General features: G+C 33.7%; 2 protein-coding genes across 2 annotated transcripts; both read right to left on the bottom strand.

Annotated features, from left to right (window-relative positions):
* Positions 1-692: 692 nt before the first annotated feature.
* On the bottom strand, positions 693-1,634 carry LOC114637381 (olfactory receptor 4C15-like). The gene has a single exon (XM_028785608.1). The coding sequence runs from the start codon at positions 1,626-1,628 to the stop codon at positions 693-695; it is 936 nt and encodes a 311-aa protein (XP_028641441.1). The 5' UTR covers positions 1,629-1,634.
* Positions 1,635-14,003: 12,369 nt separating this feature from the next.
* On the bottom strand, positions 14,004-17,293 carry LOC114637386 (olfactory receptor 4C15-like). The gene is made up of 2 exons (XM_028785614.1): positions 17,269-17,293; positions 14,004-14,944 (listed from the first exon to the last, which is right to left on the bottom strand). The coding sequence occupies exons 1-2, from the start codon at positions 17,270-17,272 to the stop codon at positions 14,004-14,006; spliced, it is 945 nt and encodes a 314-aa protein (XP_028641447.1). The 5' UTR covers positions 17,273-17,293.
* Between the last annotated feature and the right edge of the window lie 2,016 nt (positions 17,294-19,309).

Genomic DNA, 19,309 nt, shown 5'->3' with positions numbered 1-19,309 from the left:
TACTTTTTTGTTCATGTTTGTGTCTCTGTGTCTATGGGTGGATAGCATAAACATGTTTGTACATATTTGTAGAAGGCTTTGTGCCAGTGCACATGGATATAGAGGAGGAAGAGGGTTTATATTAATCTACAGCACTATACCTAATTTCCCTGGGACAAGTTATCACTGAACCTTGAAAAATGTTTATCTACGAGATGAGCCATCCTCTGAGCCTTTGAAATCCACCTATTTCCTTTTAATTAGTTAAAGGTTCTCTGCTGTACCTGGCTTCACATATGGTTTCAGACATGGGTGCTTGGATACAGGACCTCCTGTTTGTATAGTATAATTTGTACAGTATAGTTTGTATAGTTCAACTACATTGAACTCTAATATTATGTTAAGTACTTTAATATCCAATGTCTAATTGTGAACTCTAGAGATGAGATAACAGTAAGAAAATAAAATTCAATTTTCAACCAGGAAATGAAAACATTCATTTGCTCTTATTCACACGAACTACTATAAAAATTTGCTGAGATTTTCCTAACAGCTGTTGCTCAGTTGTTCTATTTTCTGTGTTGATTTTGTTTAGGCATGTTAATCTTCCCACTGCCTGGCTTCTGACATGGGTTCTGGGACTAAGAACCTAATGTTTGTATAGAGAGTTTTCTTCCACACTGATCCATCTCCCCAACATGAAAAATAATATTTTAAAATTTGTCAGAATCTATGATCAATTTCCTACACATTTTCCTGATGGCATTCTTCATTTCTTTATTTCTGAAAGTGTAAACCATAGGATTGAACAACGGTGTCAGCACAGAGGCAAATATAAGTGTGTTTTTCTCAAAGGAAAAGGCAGATGAAGGTCGTGCATATATTAGCATGCATGGGACAAAGAACAAAATCATAACAGTAATGTGGGATCCACAGGTTGAGAGAGCTTTCCTTCGTCCTTCTGAGCTGTGACCTCTTAAAGAGAAGAGGATGACACCATAGGAGACAATCAACAAGGAGAAGATAATGATGCAGAAAGAACCACTGTTAGCAAACACCAAAATGACAAAAATGTATGTGTCAGTGCAGGCAAGCTGCAGTAATGGAAACAAATCACATATGAAATGATCAATAAAATTGGGCCCACAGAAGGGTAGCTGCAACGTGAAGATAACTTGTGTGATAGAATGTAAGAATCCTCCTGTCCAGGCCACCACTACAAGAGTACCACAGAGCCTCCGGGTCATAATGGAAGAGTAGTGAAGAGGCTTGCAAATGGCCACATAGCGGTCATAGGCCATAGATGTCAAGATAATCACCTCAACTCCTGCAAAGAAGTGGCTAGTAAACAGTTGTGTCATGCAACATTCAAAGGAGATGGTCTTCCTCTCATAGAAGAAGTCTATGATCATCTTGGGAGTAACAGTAGAAGAAGTGCATGCATCCAGGAAGGACAGGAATATCAAGAAAAAGTACATGGGGGAGCCCAGCAGAGCAGGGCTGTAGATGATGGTCACCACAATTATCATGTTGCCCCCAATAGTTGCAATATAAACCAATAAAAATACAACAAATAGTATTTTTTCAACTTTTGGGTTCTGGGAAAGCCCCAAAAGTATGAACTCATTAACGAAGGTCTGGTTTTGCATGGTTCTCAAGGTAAATGTTCATAAATATGTTCATAAAAATATGTTCATAAAAATCTGCATTAATGAGAATAAAGGCCTTTTTATTATAATTGAGAACAGAATATTAAAGATTCTGTAGTATGTAAAATTATATTAAAGGAAAAAATGTTTTTTCAACAGCTACATTTTGAATATTGGTGATTTAAACAACTCCCTATGTATAGAAGATAATTGATTTTTCTTTGAATGATCAGTTTTTATCAATCTATACAAAATTTTTGGACTGAATCATCACAAAAGTCATTTTGAAACCATATTCTAGATATTAGCAAAAAGTCAAGATTACTAGTCATGTTTGCCAACTTTATTACAAGTAGTTTGTGATAATTAAATGGCACACTACCTCTATTTAAGGAGGCAAAATGTACTTTGGGTGCATTTGAAAATCCTGGCAACATGATAAAGTCGTTTAAGTGTACAAATCATAATAGCATTCAAAATGAACTAATCTATTCATCCTGGAACAGAGAACTCTGTGATAAATACTCAGCACTTTTCATGACTGATCAGTTGAATGTGCTGAAAAATCATATTTAATTCAGCCGTTTTAAATTTGAGCAAAATTTTTAAATCATTTTTCCATGACAACTAAATTAAATTATTGTAAAAACAGCAACAAAAACAAACAAAAATAACTGCTATTAGGACTCAGCTTCCTAGTCAACAGTATGAGGCAAAGTCATTGATTTTATTTATTATAACTAAACAGGTTGAAGTTTTATTTTTTTTAATTAAAAAAAAAGACAATTAACCTTAGGTTTTTTGAGATATTGGTTTGAATACACATGAGATCTCCATGAAAGGTCTCAGCAGCATGGAATTGGAGATTTATTTTTCTCACTGAGAACTTCAAAATAGTTTCTACCGCCTACTCTCCATAAAGTTCAAAGAATCTTATCACGTGGTTCATATATTAATGATGTATCTTGATAAAGATAAGAGAGAAACAACCAACAACCAGAAGCAGTGATGAGAAAATTAGTGGCAACACATAGCTGATGAAGAAACAATACTTGTTGAATGTAATTTAGACCCTTGAGAATCAATTATTTGCCAATTATTTATACAATACAACCTTTCTCAGAAAATGTAATTCTTTGAAATATATGGTTTGCAACTTACATAAAATTTCTATAAAACATGTTTATAAACAGCTTACCTGCCAATTCTCCAATAAGGTTAAACTTAAACATACCAGAATATTACTCATGGTAATTGTCAGTACAAATCTTGGGAAAAAAAGATTCATTTTTAATGTCAGATGTTTTATCCACAGAAACCTCCGAGAACCATCTATGTAAATATTCCAGCTCTCCAATTAATTTTCTCTAGATAACGTCAGCTTCACAGGATTATCTATGGTTTTCTGCAAAGGTCTTTATTGCAGGGAGATATTTCTTTGATGAGAGATTAAACCTATACTTATCTATGGATATAAGAACAAATATTAGGAATGTAGTCAGGAGAGTGCTGGTTGTAGATTCTCCTCCAGATCCATTAATTCACTAATAGCCCTAAATAGTTGGCTTAGTTCTGGTAACTGGCATGAGTTCTCTCTTGTTGAGTAGGCCTCCAGAGCCAAAAGATTTTAAGATTTTACAAAACTGGAAGTTTTCTGTCAAGTTTATATCCAAGTAATATCATAGAACCTAAGCACAAGATGTCTCATCAACATGGCTGCCAAAACAAGACATGAACAAGGATGATACTAATAGACATGCTAACGGAGAAAGAAAAAATATCATAGGCTTCAACCCTAGACAAAAACTATAAACAGTGCTGAAAATGGGAAAAGATAATAGTTCCCAGTGAAGGAACATCCAATTAATTAATATCAAGCCTGAAATCATATACATACAAATAATATTATATGGGCTGAACAAGTTGTATTTATATATTTAGGAGTGTGTGTGTGTGTGTGTGTGTGTGTGTGTGTGTGTTAGTAAAACAAAAATCAAATAAATAAAGATAATGAATTTTAAAATGAACAAAGGACTATATGTAAAGAACTGAAATGAGAAAGGAGAAGGGGAAACTATGCAATTATATTTATATTAAAAAATATTTTTAAAGGTATCTGTTCTCTCATGTATTAATAGCACAAAGGTTTAATAAAATTTTATGTGTAAATATTTGCATATATACTCATATACACATACACTCATACACATCCATACATGTACATGTTCATGTCCATATGTGTGCATGCATGTATGCATATATGTAATGGTTGCTGAGAGAGAAGTGACATTTTCTTCAGTGGTTTAACCACAGCTAAGGTGCTCATGCTCCTGTAAACAAGCCAAATGAAACTCACTGAGTGACTGGGTTGGGGCTAGGACTGCAGCTCATTTGGTAGAGACTGCCTGACTAGTATTACTTTTACATATATATATATATATATATATATATATATATGAATCTAGCAGTGTATATGTACACATAGTTTTATATGTACACATATATGTATGTGAATATATGTAACAGTGTATATAGACATATTGTTATAATTTTTGTTATTTATTTTTATTAGTATAAATGCATAATTAAAAATAACATATTTGTACTGAGAAGTAAACTATTATTTTTTAAATGTCATGTAATAAGAATAAAAACTTTGATTGTTAATATATATTTTTATGATATCAGATATATTTAGTTTAAAACCACATTTTCATGACAGTCTCGAAGAAGTTTCTCATCTAAAATATGAAGCCTTCATCTTTTTATAAGCTAAGTGCTCTAGGAAACCTTAATAAAAGCTAATAGTACAGTTCACCAGATCATGCAGAACCTATTTGAGACTAAGATGGTAACTACATAATTTACCAGCTGTCATTCAAAGCCAAACAAAGAAGAATGAAGAATTGTAATGAATAAGGAGATCACAGGTCCTGGTCCATGAATGAAATATCAGAATGAAATCCAGAATTTCTTACATTGCTGAAAGTAGAAAATAGAGAAAAATTACTTCACATTGCACTCAGATCTAAACCCTCATAGTTTTCAATGGCATGACTCAAGCTACTTTATAATTCCCAAAAATTCTATATACCTTGGGTTTTATTTGTGCAAATGATACACTAGGAAAGATTTTCAAATTTATTTTGTTAAAAAAATACAAAAATTATGATTGAAATTGGAATGTAGGAAGAGATATCAAATATTAAAAACAATTTGTCTCAGAGAATGACACAGAACAGAAAAGTTAATTTTAGATTTTATCCCTGCTTTTGTGTAGCTAACGTTGCTAAGTGCTTTTCTTTACATTTATTTACGAAGTAAAATACTTTGTTTTGTAGGCTCTAATAAGACATGATTTCTTCAGTGCACAGTACTTCCTAATGTTCTTAATAACCAATGTTAGTGTTTAAAGGCCTTCAAACACACTAACAGTTCTGTTTCAGATAGCCTCATTGGCCGAAAATAACCGCAATGACTCGGCAACTCCAAGGAAACCAACAACCTATGTAAAGTAAATATTAAAATTTGCTATGTTCTAGTTGAGTTTCCCGGTTACATGAAACAAAACAATAAAATTATTTTTACACTAAAGCAAATTCCAAAATTTGTATTAAAATATTCACAATGGAGACTACATTCTAATCATTTATGATCAGAAGGGTTATAATTTTATATAATGTAGAAGATAACTGACCCAAACACACAAGATGTAGCCTAAATTGAATTATTTACACAAGCACAGTATTGGAAAACTAACTGAAATATTTTGAAACTAAAATCATATATATATGATAAAAGTCTTCAAATGTTATTCAATATCTTGTTCAATGCATGCTCAGTGAGTCAGTATGGTATTATCAAGTCAATATAGGCCAGTGATATTCTGGAACATCCTGTTTCATTTAGTTTTTCTTCTAGTTTTAGACTAAATAAATATTAAATAGAAAACCTTTTCTTATTTTATTTTCTGTTGTGACAGAGTTGTGGAGCAGGATGATATGATGAAAAAACATTATTTATATGTATTGTTTATATGTATTAAATTCTCAAAAAATAAATAAAAATACATTTTATGGTAGGTAACAAAACAGCTTTATGTATAATACTGATTTTGTAATTGAATGGACTAAGATACCTAAGGCCTTAAGGTCCATGAAAGGCAAGTGGTTGGTTCTTGTTTTAATGAGGGTTGATGAGATTTAATGTAGCTCAGGTTGGACTCAAATGCACCTTGTAGTGGAGTATGATGTTGAACTCCTACATTCCTGCCTTCATCTTCAAATTCTGGAAATAAAAACTTATGCTAGTACATTCAGCCAAATCCATACTTCTTATCATCATATTCTGAAAACAATATCTCAAAAGGAACTTGTGAATAGTGAAATCTATGATACTTAAACAATGTCTGTACATCTAAACTGAGATAAAGAGAAGAATCAGTCTAAAGAAAATATCTTTTTATGATCACATTTTGAAATACATTCAATTAAAACGACAGTTCTTCAGTCATGCAATGCTTTCAGAGCACACTTTAGACAATAATGGCAGAACCTGAATCATGTTAAATGTATTGAAGTAGCACTCCATACTCAAAACTTGTTCTAAAAATAAATTAAGATGAGGGAAATTTACAACAGAATATAATGTAGTATCTAAAATATTGAAAAATAAGTAATATCTAAGTCATCTATAACGGGTATGATATGTAAAAAAGAGCATTACAAACTGCTATCATAGGACACTATGAATAAAGCTAATAATATGAATATATCAGCAGTGAAATATTTTAACTTTCTGTTAAACAGAAGACAGTTGAAAGTTCATTCATGTTTTAAATATATTCTATAGCGTAGAAATAAACATAAAATTACAGACTTACTTGTAATTGACCTGTTCTTATTTTTAATAAAGTACTTAAAATTAAACACTAAGATTAAAATCCACAGAATCAAATTTCCTTTAGATTTCTGAAAACAGCTTGTGGCTTTCAAACCGTTCACTAGGTTACCAAAAAGTGGAAGCAGTGAGATCACTTAAGATGATACCTCACGTTGACTATTTTGATCCAATATCATCTTTTCATGAATGGTCTTATGATGAACTCGTTCCCACTTCCAATGCTCTTTGATTTCAAATTCGTATTCTCATATAGGAACCAACTCATTGTCTCTATGTTTCTCCTTAAGTATTCTGTGATCTTCTTTGATCAAGCACTCATGTATGTAAAATGATAGATCTATTCCTCATCTGGCTCAGGGTATCCTCACAAGAGAAACTGTGACCACTGAAACATCTCCTGAGCAGTGACCTTGAGTCATGCTTGGGAAGATGCTAGCTTTACCATGTGCTTTGCCCACTAATTCCTTCCCATTCATTTTATCAGGAAAGGTATTTATACCAATAATTTACCTATGGATAGGATGTCTTTGTTAACTGTGATTTAACACTCAAAGTTGTCAGAAGGCAGAGGAGCATGGTATTAATATAAGCAATTGCTTTAAAATATATTGCATACAAATAAATAATGTTTTACAAATAACAGTAAATTATAATCTTACTTAAAATTGTTCTATACATTAAACTCCATAAACTATCATAATTTTAATCTAAGATAATTATTTTCTGTATTTATTGCTAAGAAAATGCCCTTTTATGATTCTGTGAGAAATACATCCTCTTAAAATTAGTTTCTTTTCTTCTCCCCAGATTGTTGGTCTCCAGATTTCCCTAAATATTTCAGCTTGTCTTGTCATAGAGTTTCTGAAATGAAAAAAAACTGACCCTTCTCTTTTTCTCACGTCATATATAATGGATGATGTCTTGATGATTCAGTTTACATTCAAAGAGAAAAATACCAGCACTGAAACACTTCAGAGTTCCAAATACTTAGTTGTTCTCAACCTGTCTGTGTTGGATACTAATGATTAGGAGAAATAAAGTGAACAAGATTAAATCAGAAGAATTCACTCTGTGATTTCAGTCACACTTTTTGAGCATTAGTGTCTTCTCCTGTGTTATGTGTTAAGTCTGTACTTGTGAAAACAGCCTGATTATTTGCTATCAATAGCTATAAAATATATAAGAGCATTTTGATTACCATGTTTCAATATTTGTATTTTTAAACAACCTCAAATTATACAAGCTTTAAATGCAAATGTCATATTTATGAATCTATGAACAAATAAATTAACCTATTTAGAAAAAAAGATTTTTGAAGAGATAAAAATAAGAATTGTATCATACTCCTGAGTTGTTTGGTTCTCACTTGAAGATGAAACATTTAAACTATGTTTAATACTATAAAACTTGAGAAAGAAAACCAGAATGAAATGGACAGCACTTCCTTGGACAGGAGGAAGGAAGAAAGAATAGAATAAGAGAGGAAGGAAGGAAGGAAGGAAGGAAGGAAGGAAGGAAGGAAGGAAGGAAGGAAGGAAGGAAGGAAGGAAGGGATTCGTACTATAATAACATTTATTTGAGCCCTGTGATCACTTGAGCCACCATTCATTGTGAAGTATATTGCTATGGTCTCCTTGTGTGTCATTTTATTCACTTCAGAACCACTGGCATTAGTCATACAATCTCTGTAATGGAAGCAATATGAGCACCGGGATTTTTACTATGCTTAAGAATAGTTATACAATGAATAGATCATGATTATATTAAAAGTTACATTTTACCACCATTTAAAAATCATCTCTGAAAGTGAAATAATGTGCTTTATAAGCCTCACCATGTGTCAATTGTGGGAAAAAATTGAAGACGCACATCCTTTATTATCTTTGGTCAAATGTCAATTCAGTGGTAGTCAAGATTTTCAGTTTTTTTCCAGCAGGTTCTTCCACATCTAAAGGAAACAGTAGAACAGCTCTGAAAGTGAGGGTAAAGGATATTATTACCTCTGATCCTTGAGTGCTCAGTTCATCATGGCTGCAAACCAAATAAAACTGAAGAATCCGAAATTCCTTACAGACTGCATCTGGAATTTAGAGAGGTTTTTGCCAGACATTATGAGTCTTTGAAACTAACTCTTAGATCCCTCATGATTTGTAAAATTTCTGGTCCCATGAGAATCCAACACACCATTTGTATATTTTCTCACTTAATTGTGTATTTATAGTGCCTCTTTGTCTGTCCAAAATAATGCTGTGTTTTCATTTAATTTGGGGAGGGTTCTATTAGATAAATGCTTTTTTATGCCATCATCTTAATAAAATTGTACACTATTTTACAGTAAATAGAATGAAGTATCTGTGCAGAATTTAGACAAATGTTCCTGTCAATAAGGTCTATTCATGAATATATAAGAAAATACACATTGTTTTGGAAACATTATCAATATTTCTTTACTAAGAAAAGCATTATATGTATAAATAGCTGAAATATATATATTCATAGGAACATTTTTTTATTTTATCTAAGAATATTTTCTTTATCTTTTACTTGGTTTTGACAATTTTATGCATGTATACAGTATACTATAATCATACTGACTATTCATAATGATTTCTTCTCCTCTTCCTAATTTTCCAGATTGCCTTATTATCAATTACTCCCTTCCTTATAGTCATGTCTTTTTGTTTAGCTACTGAATTTAGTAAGAGTTGCCTATATGAGCAGAGATATGTGGCTAATTACTAAACCAAGAAGAACTCACCTAGACCTACATACCCGAAGAAAATACTACCCCTCTCTAACTTTAACTGTCTGTAGCTCCTTAGTAAAAAGTGGAGCATCATGATATAATGTTGAAGGTTCTGGTCAAATGCTAGTTTTTATTTTTTGTTTTTGTCTTTTGGTTTCAGATATCCAAACTTGATAGGTTTTTCTTGGTTCACTGACCATTAAATATCCACCAGACAATGTATCATAACACACTTCCCATTCTCCATGTTTTACATTGTATTCTATCTTCTATTTTGAGATACTTCCTGATATTGGAAGGGGCTATTGTAGCTGTCTCGTTAAAAGATGAGCAGCAGTCATCATTACTTATCCTCAGTATTTACAAAAGCTAAAATTCTCTGCATTAAACTCTGCCAAATTCTAAAGGAAGCTGAAAGTTTAAATAGTTCATGCTGAAAAAGTGATTATTTAAGAGGCAATTGGACATCTTGTCAACTTAGCAATAAAAACATAAATCAACAAACAAATAAAAAAAGATAAAAAAAAAAGAAACAAATCCAACCAAGATGTGAAAAGGACTAGTTATCCCACAAACTGCTATGTTACTATTACATCAGTGGAAAATTGTTATCTACCAGCCCCATATTTTAACACTGAAAGACCTGAGATAAGTATAACATTTGATGATTTTTCACCATAACAAGCCACCTGGTTTTTGTTTTGTTTATTTTTCTTTTTTATTTCTTGTGTTGTTGGTTGGATTTTTTCTTTTGATTTTTGTTATTTATTTTGATTATTTATTTATTTATTTATTTATTTATAATCTAACCATTGTCCCATCTCCGAGTCACCCCTTCCACAGTTCCTCATCTCATTCCTCCTCCCCCCGGTCTCAAAGAAGTTACTTCTCCAACTCACCTCCCCCTACTAGGCCTCTTCACTTGCTGGGGCCACAAGTCTCTACAGGATGAGCCACATCTTTTCCCACCAAGTCTACCCTAGGCAATCCTCGGCTATATATGCATCCAGGGGGCCTGAAAACACCTGTAGATGCTACCTGAGTGCTGGCTCAGTCTCTGGAAGCTGCCAGGGAACCGGGTTAGTTGAGACTGCTGCTCTTCCTCTGGGGTTGCCTTCCGTGTCAACTTCTTCCATTCTTCCCCTAACTCAACCATAGGGTTCTCTGGCTTCTGTCCATTAGTTGGGTGTAAGTATATGCTTATGTCTCAGTCAGATGCTGGTTGGGCCTTTCGGAGGAGAGTACTGTCTGTAAGCACACCATAGCATCAGTAATAGTCTCAGGCCTTGGTGCCTCCCCATGAGATGGATCCCCAGTGGGCAGCTTACTGGACTGCCATTTCCTCAGTCTCCTCTCCATTTTTGTCACTGTAGTTCTTTTACACAGGAATAATTATGGTTCAGAAATTTTGACTGTGGGTTGGCAACCCCTTCTCTCCACTTGAGGCTCTGTCTATCTACTGGAGGTGGACTCTGAGTTCCTTCTCCTCACTGTTGGACATTTCATCTAAGGTCACTTCCGTTGAGTCCTGAGAGTCTCTCACCTTCAAGGTCTTTTGTGTTTTCTTGAAGAAATTCTTTGTCAAAGATCAAGTGTCCATAAGTGTCCGGGTTTATTTCTGTGCTTTCAAATCTATTCCATTGATCAACTTGTCTCTGTACCAATATCACGTAGTTTTTAATCACTATGATTCTGTAGCATAGCTTAAGGTCAGGGATGGTGACTCTCCCAGAAAATCTTCTACTGTTGACTATTGTTTTTGCTATCCTGGGATTTTTGTTTTTCTATATAAAATTGACATTTACTCTTTTCATGTCTTGGAAGAATTTTGTTGGAATTTTAATGGGGATTAATTTGAATCTATAGACTGTTTTTGGTAGGATGGCCATTTTCACTATGTTACTCCTACCAATCCATGAGCATGGGAGACCTCTCAATTTTCTGAAGTCTTCTATTTCTTTCTTGAGAGACTTGAAATTCTTGTCATAGAACTTCCCTATTCTGTCTAATAGCTTTTGGTTGAACATTTATTTTATTGGATATTACAATGGCAATTTCCGCTTGTTTCTTCAGACTATTTGCTTGGTAAACTTTTGTCCAGCCTTTTATTCTGAGGTGGCATCTGTCTTTGTCATTGAGGTATGCTACTATATGCAGCAAAGGCTGGATTCTGCTTGTGTGTCCAGTCTGTTAGCTCATGTCTTTTTATGAGGAATTTGGTCATTGGTGTTGAGAGATGTTAAAGAGAGATGATTGTTATTTCCTTTTATATCTGTTGTTGGAGATGTTATTATACACGTATGATTCTCTTCTTTTGGGTATGTTGTAAGATATTTAATTATTTATGTTTTCTTAGTTATACGCATGCTCCTTGTATTGGACATTTCATTCCAGTTTCATCTGTTGGGCTGGATTAGTAGGCGATATTGTTTAAATTTTGTTTTGTCATGGAATATCTTGGTTTCTCCATCTGTGGTGATTGAGAGTTTTGCTGGGTATAGCATTCAGGGCTGACATTTGTGTTCTCTTTGTGTCTGGATGACATCTGTCCAAGATCTTCTGGCTTTTTGAGTCTCTGTTGAAAAGCCTGGTGTAATCCTGATAGGTCTGCCCCTTTTCCCCTTACATCTTTTAATAGTCATATTTTGTTCTGTGCATTAGTGTTTTGATTATTGTATGATGGTAGGAATTTTTTTTTCTGGTCTAATCTATTTGGTGTCCAGTAGACTTCTTGTACATTTACGGCCATCTTTTTCTTTAGTTTAAGGAGTTTTCTTCTACGATTTTGTTGAAGATGTTTTCTTGCCATTTGAGCTGGGATACTTCACCCTCCTCTATCCCTATTATTCTTAGGTTTGACTTTTTGATTGTGTCTTTAATTTCCTGGATATTTTGTGTTAGGAGCTTTTTACACTTTTTATTTTCTTTGACCGATGTTTCAATATTTTTTATGGTATCTGCTATGCCTGAGATTCTCTCTTCTATCTCTTGCACTTTGTTGGTTATGCTTGTATCTGTAGCTCCTGATCGCTTTCCTAAGTTGTCCATCTCTGGGGTTGCCTCACTTTGTATTTTCTTTATTGTTTTTATTTACAATTTTTGTTCTTGGACCATTTTGTTCAATTCTTTCACCTGCTTGATTGTGTTTTCCTGTATTTTTTTAAGGGATTTATTTGTTTCTTCTTTAAGGACTTCTACCTGTTTACCTGTGTTTTCGTCTATTTCTTTAAAGGAGTTCTTTATATTCTCCTAAAAGGTCTCTATCATATTTATGAGATGAGATTTTAGATCATTATCTTGCTTTTAATTCATGTTGGAGTATCCAGTGCGTGCTGTGGTGGGAAAACTGGGTTGTGGTGGTGTTGAATTGCATTTGGTTCTGTCTAATGTGATATTGTACTTGCCTCTAGCCATCTGGTTATCTCTGGTGTTAACTGGCCTTGGTATCTCTGAGTAGATCTGACCTCCTTGGAGGCAGGCGATGCTGTCTCTGGATAAGGTTGGCTTCTTGTGTCTCTGGAAAGAGCAGGTCTCTTGTCTCCCTGGTTACTACAGACCTCCTGGGAGGCAGGTAGGCTGTGTCCCTGATTACTTCAGACCTCTTGGGAGGCAACAGGCTATGGTATGTATGAGAGTATGAGGCCTGGTGATCTGACTTGGGTGGAGATGTAGACCAAAAGGAAGGTAGATCCTGGTGGGGCAAGTGACCTTTGTATCAACTGGACTCTGTTTCTCTAGTTACAACAGATCCCCTTGGAGGCATGCAGGCTATAGAGTGTGGGCAGTTATCAGGCCACTGATCTGGCCTGAAGTAGGAAGTAGATAGGAAGAAAGGTGGAACTCAGGGGCTCAGGGGAGTGTATTTGGGGGGGTGTTGTGAGATTGGGTCTCATAAGCTGTGCCTCATGGTTGTCCCAGCTCTCTTGAGTATCTGGGCGAGATTCTCACCTGTATATTTGGTTACTGCAGACTTTTGGGGAGGCACATAGGATGTAGGTGTTGGTGAGTATCCAGCCAATGATCTCCCAAAGATAGTCTTCAAAAGTAAATTTTACATTTGTGTGTTCACACAAAATAATTATTTGGCATGAATTGTGCTTTGGATATTTTAGCAGATTAGTAATTTTATCTCCTAACATTTATTAAATAAAGGTGAACCATCAGACAGTAAAAATTTCTGTATCCTACTCATCAACAGCAGGGCTTGTTAGAAAGCTGGCTGTATATTTAGGAGGCCTATGGATTCTTTAGAGACAGGACCTACCAGGAATAGATAAGGAGTTAGATTATTTAGAAGCAAGAAGCCTATAGGAGTTCTAGAGGGAGCTGGGCAATATGACAAGCATTATGAGGAGATCCAAGAAAGGCTAGAAGACCTATGGGGTGAGGCAGAGTTATGTTTCCAGAGTGCTTCAAATCATGAAGTGTATAGATTACATATGGAAAGAACAGTACCTAACTGATAGACAAAAGAGTGTGGCTCCCAGAAAACGATGGTTTATGGGGTGGAAAGAGAGGGCCTAGATGCTGGTGTGGGAAAAGGTTTTGTAAAGAAACTGGAAGTATGAAATCTTAAATTGGTATTTCCATTAAATTGATGTCCAAGACCTGTCTTACTTGTCCTGGAATGAGGAATGCACATCAAGATCCAAGTCCAGACATGCATACACATAAAACAAGTTCTATTACAAATTGAGCCACTTCCTGACCACTGTAAGTTAGACAATCTAATGCTTATCAGAAGTATTAAACAATCTCTTCCACATTTTCTTGATGGCATTCTTCATTTCCTTATTCCTGAAAGTGTATACCATAGGATTTAGTAATGGTGTCAGGACATCAGCGAATATAAACACATTTTTCTCAAATGAGAATGCAGAAGTATTTCGTGCATATATTAATATGCATGGAACAAAGAACAAAAGCACAACAATAATGTGGGATCCACAGGTAGAGAGTGCTTTACGCCTCCCTTCAGAACTGTGAGCTCTCAGAGAGAGTAAGATGACACTATAGGAAACAAGCAATAAGGAAAAAATAATGATGCAGATAGACCCACTGTTGGCAAACACCAAAATGACAAAAATGTGCGTGTTGGTGCAGGCTAGCTTCAGTAATGGGAACAAGTCACATATGAAATGCTCAATAACATTGGGTCCACAGAAGGGCAGCTGCAAAGTGAAGATAATCTGTATGATAGAATGCAAGAAGCCTCCTGACCAAGCTACTCCCACCAGGATGCCACAGAGCCTCTGGGTCATGATGGAAGAGTAGTGCAAGGGCTTGCAAATAGCAACATAGCGGTCATAGGCCATGGCTGAGAGGACAATCACCTCCACCCCCGTGAAGAAGTGGACAGCAAACAGTTGCAGCATACAACATTCAAAGGAGATGGTCTTTGTCTCATAGAAGAAGTCTACAATCATCTTAGGTGTGATTACAGAAGAAACACATGCATCCAGGAAGGAGAGGAAAGACAAAAAGAAGTACATGGGGGAGCCAAAAAGTGCTGGACTGCATATAATTGTTACAACAATTATGATGTTTCCCCCAATAGTTGCAAGGTAGACCAAGAAAAACAAAATAAACAGTATTTTTTCAACTTTTGGGTTCTGTGAAAGTCCCAGGAGTATGAACTCAGTGACAAAGCTCTGATTTAGCATCATTCGTAAAAGTTACAAGCTAAATGTTTTCATACAAACCTACAAATATTAGAAAATTTTGTTTGATATATTTTTAATAGTGACATCTACAAATGAAATAATTCAAAAATGTTCAATACTCAACAGTAAGTGGCAGAAGTTAGTATTGCTGGGTTTTGTGCTAAAGTTGTAATTAGAGAAGCTAGGGTCAAACAAAATATGATTAATCTGGGATTTTTGAAGACACAGGCCAAAGGACACAAGATCACTTCATAGATTGAAGAAGAGGATGATTGAAATACTTTATCTCAGTGAGAACTTCCAATTGCTTTCACATTCAACTCTTCTATGTACTGGTAAAAGAATCTATTATTTTGTTGATGTATTAGTGAGGTATCTTGATAACCTAAAGACTAAATGTAAAAGGATCAGGAACCAATGAACCAATGACCTACAAATGAAAGTTCTTGAAAATAACAGAAAACAGAGAAACAATTAGTTGAATACAATTTCTTATCTTGAGATTTAATTATTTACCAATTATGTTTACAATTATGTATGTGAAAATTTTATAAAGTAAATATCTTATAAGAGATATGGTTTGAAATGTTTATGAATTTACTGTAAAATGCATTAATAAATAACCTACATTTGTATATGCAAAGATTAAGAAGAGTTTCAAGTTAAAAACATCTAAATGAAGCTCACATTAAAATGCCCTTTAAATGCTGTCATAATTTATCCACTTGAAAACCCAGCTGCCCTACATAAAACTATTTAATAAATCATTTATGTAAATATTCTAGGTATAAAATTCACTTTTCCTAGGTAGATATAATTAAATGTTATACATTTTTTTTCTATATACACAATGGAAATGTATCCATAAAATGTGTTTTCTTTGATTGCTTAGCTATATACCTACCTATATAGGTGTGTATATTTAATGTGTGTGGGTGTGCAAGCACACACATATTTACTGTTACAAATATGTGAGTAAAAGAATAATGTGTCACAATGAAATGACAAGTTTTACATGTAAATAAACTTTCCTCTGTGGTTTCTTACATTTGACAATGGATTGGTCTTCAGGAGGTAAAACTCACTCATTAATGAGGATATAGCCACTGGGAGGTCTCCAATGTCCCCCTGAATGGCACAATACCCATATACATAGCAGCAGGATTAACTGGACTTAGTGGGTTCAAAAGCAACAAAATAAAGTAGAGCAGAGGTCTTTGCTTTTGATTATGTAGGAGTTTGAAAAATATAGGGTTTTATATTATCGCTTTTTACTGTATACATGTATGAAAAACTCAACTCTAAAGCAAAAAATAAATATAAACTAGACAAAATAAAATATTATATAGATAGAAAAAATTCTCACTTAACATTTCTGTTGTCAAATATTCTGAAAACAACTTTGTGTGTAATATATAAGTGCCATGAGACAAATTGCTAGACTTCAAGGTTTTGGATCCATGAAAGAAAACAAATGGTTCTTTATGTTTAGAGTGCTGAAAAAGTCTGATGTAGCTCAAGCTGGTTTCCAAATAACCACTTAGACAAAGATGACTTTAAGCTTCTGATTATTGCTTCTCTACATCCAAGTTTTAGGATTATTATATATGCTACCACAACCTGTCATGTTCATAGTTTTTTAAAGATATTCTGCAAACTGTAAAACAATAAAAATATCTATTGATGTCGCTATAGTTTAACAATGATGACATAAATATGCTGATGTAAAAACTGGTGCATTCAAAAAATAATAAAAAGGAATGTACCTCGGGGTGTGTGTGTGTGTGTGTGTGTGTGTGTGTGTTTAGATAGAGAAAAAACATTGAGGGGTACTGAGGTGGGAAAGTGTTGGGAAGAATGGGGATGGGGTAAACATGATTAAAAATATTGATATTTTAAGTTAAAATATGTTTTTTAAAAAAATTATACAAATTTGATTAAATTTATTCAAGCAATGGTCTTAGAGGATATAAAAAATAGCTTCAAATTATAACCATGTTTATGATATGTATACCAGTATCCATTTTAAAAATTTATTCTAGGAATTAAAAGAAGATAGATTACATTAGGATATGACACAACATCATATTTTCTTTTAGTTTATAAAACTTACATTTACTGATTATCAATTTTCTTCCTTGTCATTAAATTTAGTAGAGGTTTCTAAAACAAAGAAATCATTGATGTTAAGTACCTAAAATATACATAAGAGGCATGACATAAAAATAAGATTGTTGCAAAATAAAAATCACATGATATAATAAATAAAATATTAGTAATATTTAGACTTCCACTATGAATCATTTTTATAGTATGTTAGGTAAGAAATGCATGGAAAAATTAAATGTCCATTTATTGATATTGTAGCTATATTACACAGTGCATAAGTGAAAATATTCTGAATAGATACTGTTAATATTATCAAAATATTTTATAATGAATATCAATATAAAACCCACAAAAATCAATTTCCCTTTGAACTTCTGAAAAATGAAATATGTGTTTTCAGATCATTCTTTACATTATCAAGAGTGGAACTCATGTGCTACCATAGCAGGACATCATACATAGCATGCTTAAACTAGTATGTTCTTTCCATAAATGCTGACACTGCTAATTCAGCCCTCTCCTGCCTCAAAATACTCTTGGATTTCAAGTCTATACTTTCATGTAAGGGCTTACAATTAATTTTATTCTAAAATTATCCATGGTCTTCTTGTCCCTAAGAGTCATGCATTAGAACATTAGAGAGCTGTCCCTGGTCTTGCTCGTGATCTCTAAATGAAGAAACTGATCATTGAGCCATTTTCTTGGGCAGTGATCATGGGAAGTCTCTCTCCTTGTGCCCAGCTGTCTTTATTGCCTACGATTTCCTTCCCACTGATTTTAGCACTAAATTCAAGTAATCTATCTGCAGATGACAGAATGTTTTTGTAAATGCAAAGTGTGAATAAATTTAAAATTATCACAGTGAATATACAGAAAGATTCTCATTCTATATAGCTGCTTTAAATATATTTTAATCATGTGAAATATTGCTATTACCAATAACAAAATAAGTTGATGTTGAAATACATTTTAAATTGTCCATTATGCTAAATTCCACTGTTATTAGCAGTAACAAAATAGGTTAATGTTTAAATATTATTTTAACTTGACATTTGTGTTAAAATTCCTAAGCCAATCATATTTTAATCTAAAATTATTATCTACCATTTAAAAAGTATTCTGAGTGTGAAACTAATCAAATTAAATGGATGTCAGGGAAAGATTCCTAATCTCTTTCCTCTCTTCAGTGTTTCTCCGTTGATTTCATTAAATGGTTCAATTCACTTGTCTTACTATTTTTGTAATACAAGTGAATTCTGGTTCCTCCCATATCCTTCCTAATGAAAATTTTGGTACTTCTCCTTTGATATCTGAGTGATTAAGATCCTTTTGAGCGAGGTGCTAGGACATGACTACCACCACTCAAACAGTCTAGAGCATCAACCACTTAATTTCCTAAACAGTTCAGAGGTAGAATCCTAATACTGGGAGACAGTTAAGTAGATGAAAGGAACTTAAATCAGGTAAATTCACCAATACCCTTTCCTGTGTTATGTGTTAGTATGCAGTTGTGGAAATAGAACATTTTATATTCATTGTCAATATTGTACTGAGCTTACTAGCAGTTTGTCTGGCATGATCCTAAATCATTTTTCTGTACAAACATCAAAGCATACTACTTTTAACCCAGGCATTAGAATAGCAACTGAACTAGTATATAATGGAGTGTGTATTTGGAAAAATAATAAAGTTTTATTGGATATTGTACGGAAAAAATGGTGTCCTCTATATTATTTAGTTTCAATTTGAAGTTAAAAATAACTTCAATCTCATTAAAGTTAAGCAAATAAATAAAAAGAAAATGAATAAATGGTCTATGAAGTAAGAAGGAACAGAGAAATGGAAGGAAGGAACAGAGAGAGTGAATGAAAGAAGAAGAAAATGAAGGTATAAAGGAGTTTGTACAGTAACATCTTACTTTTCAGGCACTTGAACAGTTCTTTTTTAAAGTGCTAATTTCTGGTTGCCTAGGATAACATCTCATTTACTTCTACATGGCCTAATCTTTGACGGTAAAAGTCTTCATTAAAGGTAAGGAATACAAGCATCTCAGTTAATAAGAATTTTCAGGAACAGAATTATGAACTGAAACACCATTTGTGACATTAAACATACAGTAGCCCGACCACAGCATCCAAATTTAAAACGTTTTGTTGAAATATAAAAATATCTCCAAAAATGCAGAAATGGTCCTTTTGAGTCTCACCTTGTTCTGACTGTGTGTAAAACCTGAAGACAAGCATCTCCTATTTTCTTTTGAG

The sequence above is a fragment of the Grammomys surdaster genome, unplaced genomic scaffold (genome assembly GCF_004785775.1).
Source record: "Grammomys surdaster isolate TR1022 unplaced genomic scaffold, NIH_TR_1.0 125284, whole genome shotgun sequence".
Classification (NCBI taxonomy): Eukaryota; Metazoa; Chordata; class Mammalia; order Rodentia; family Muridae; genus Grammomys; species Grammomys surdaster.
The sequence above is the reverse complement of the archived record's forward strand: the minus strand, read 5'-3'. Positions and strand labels throughout refer to the sequence as shown.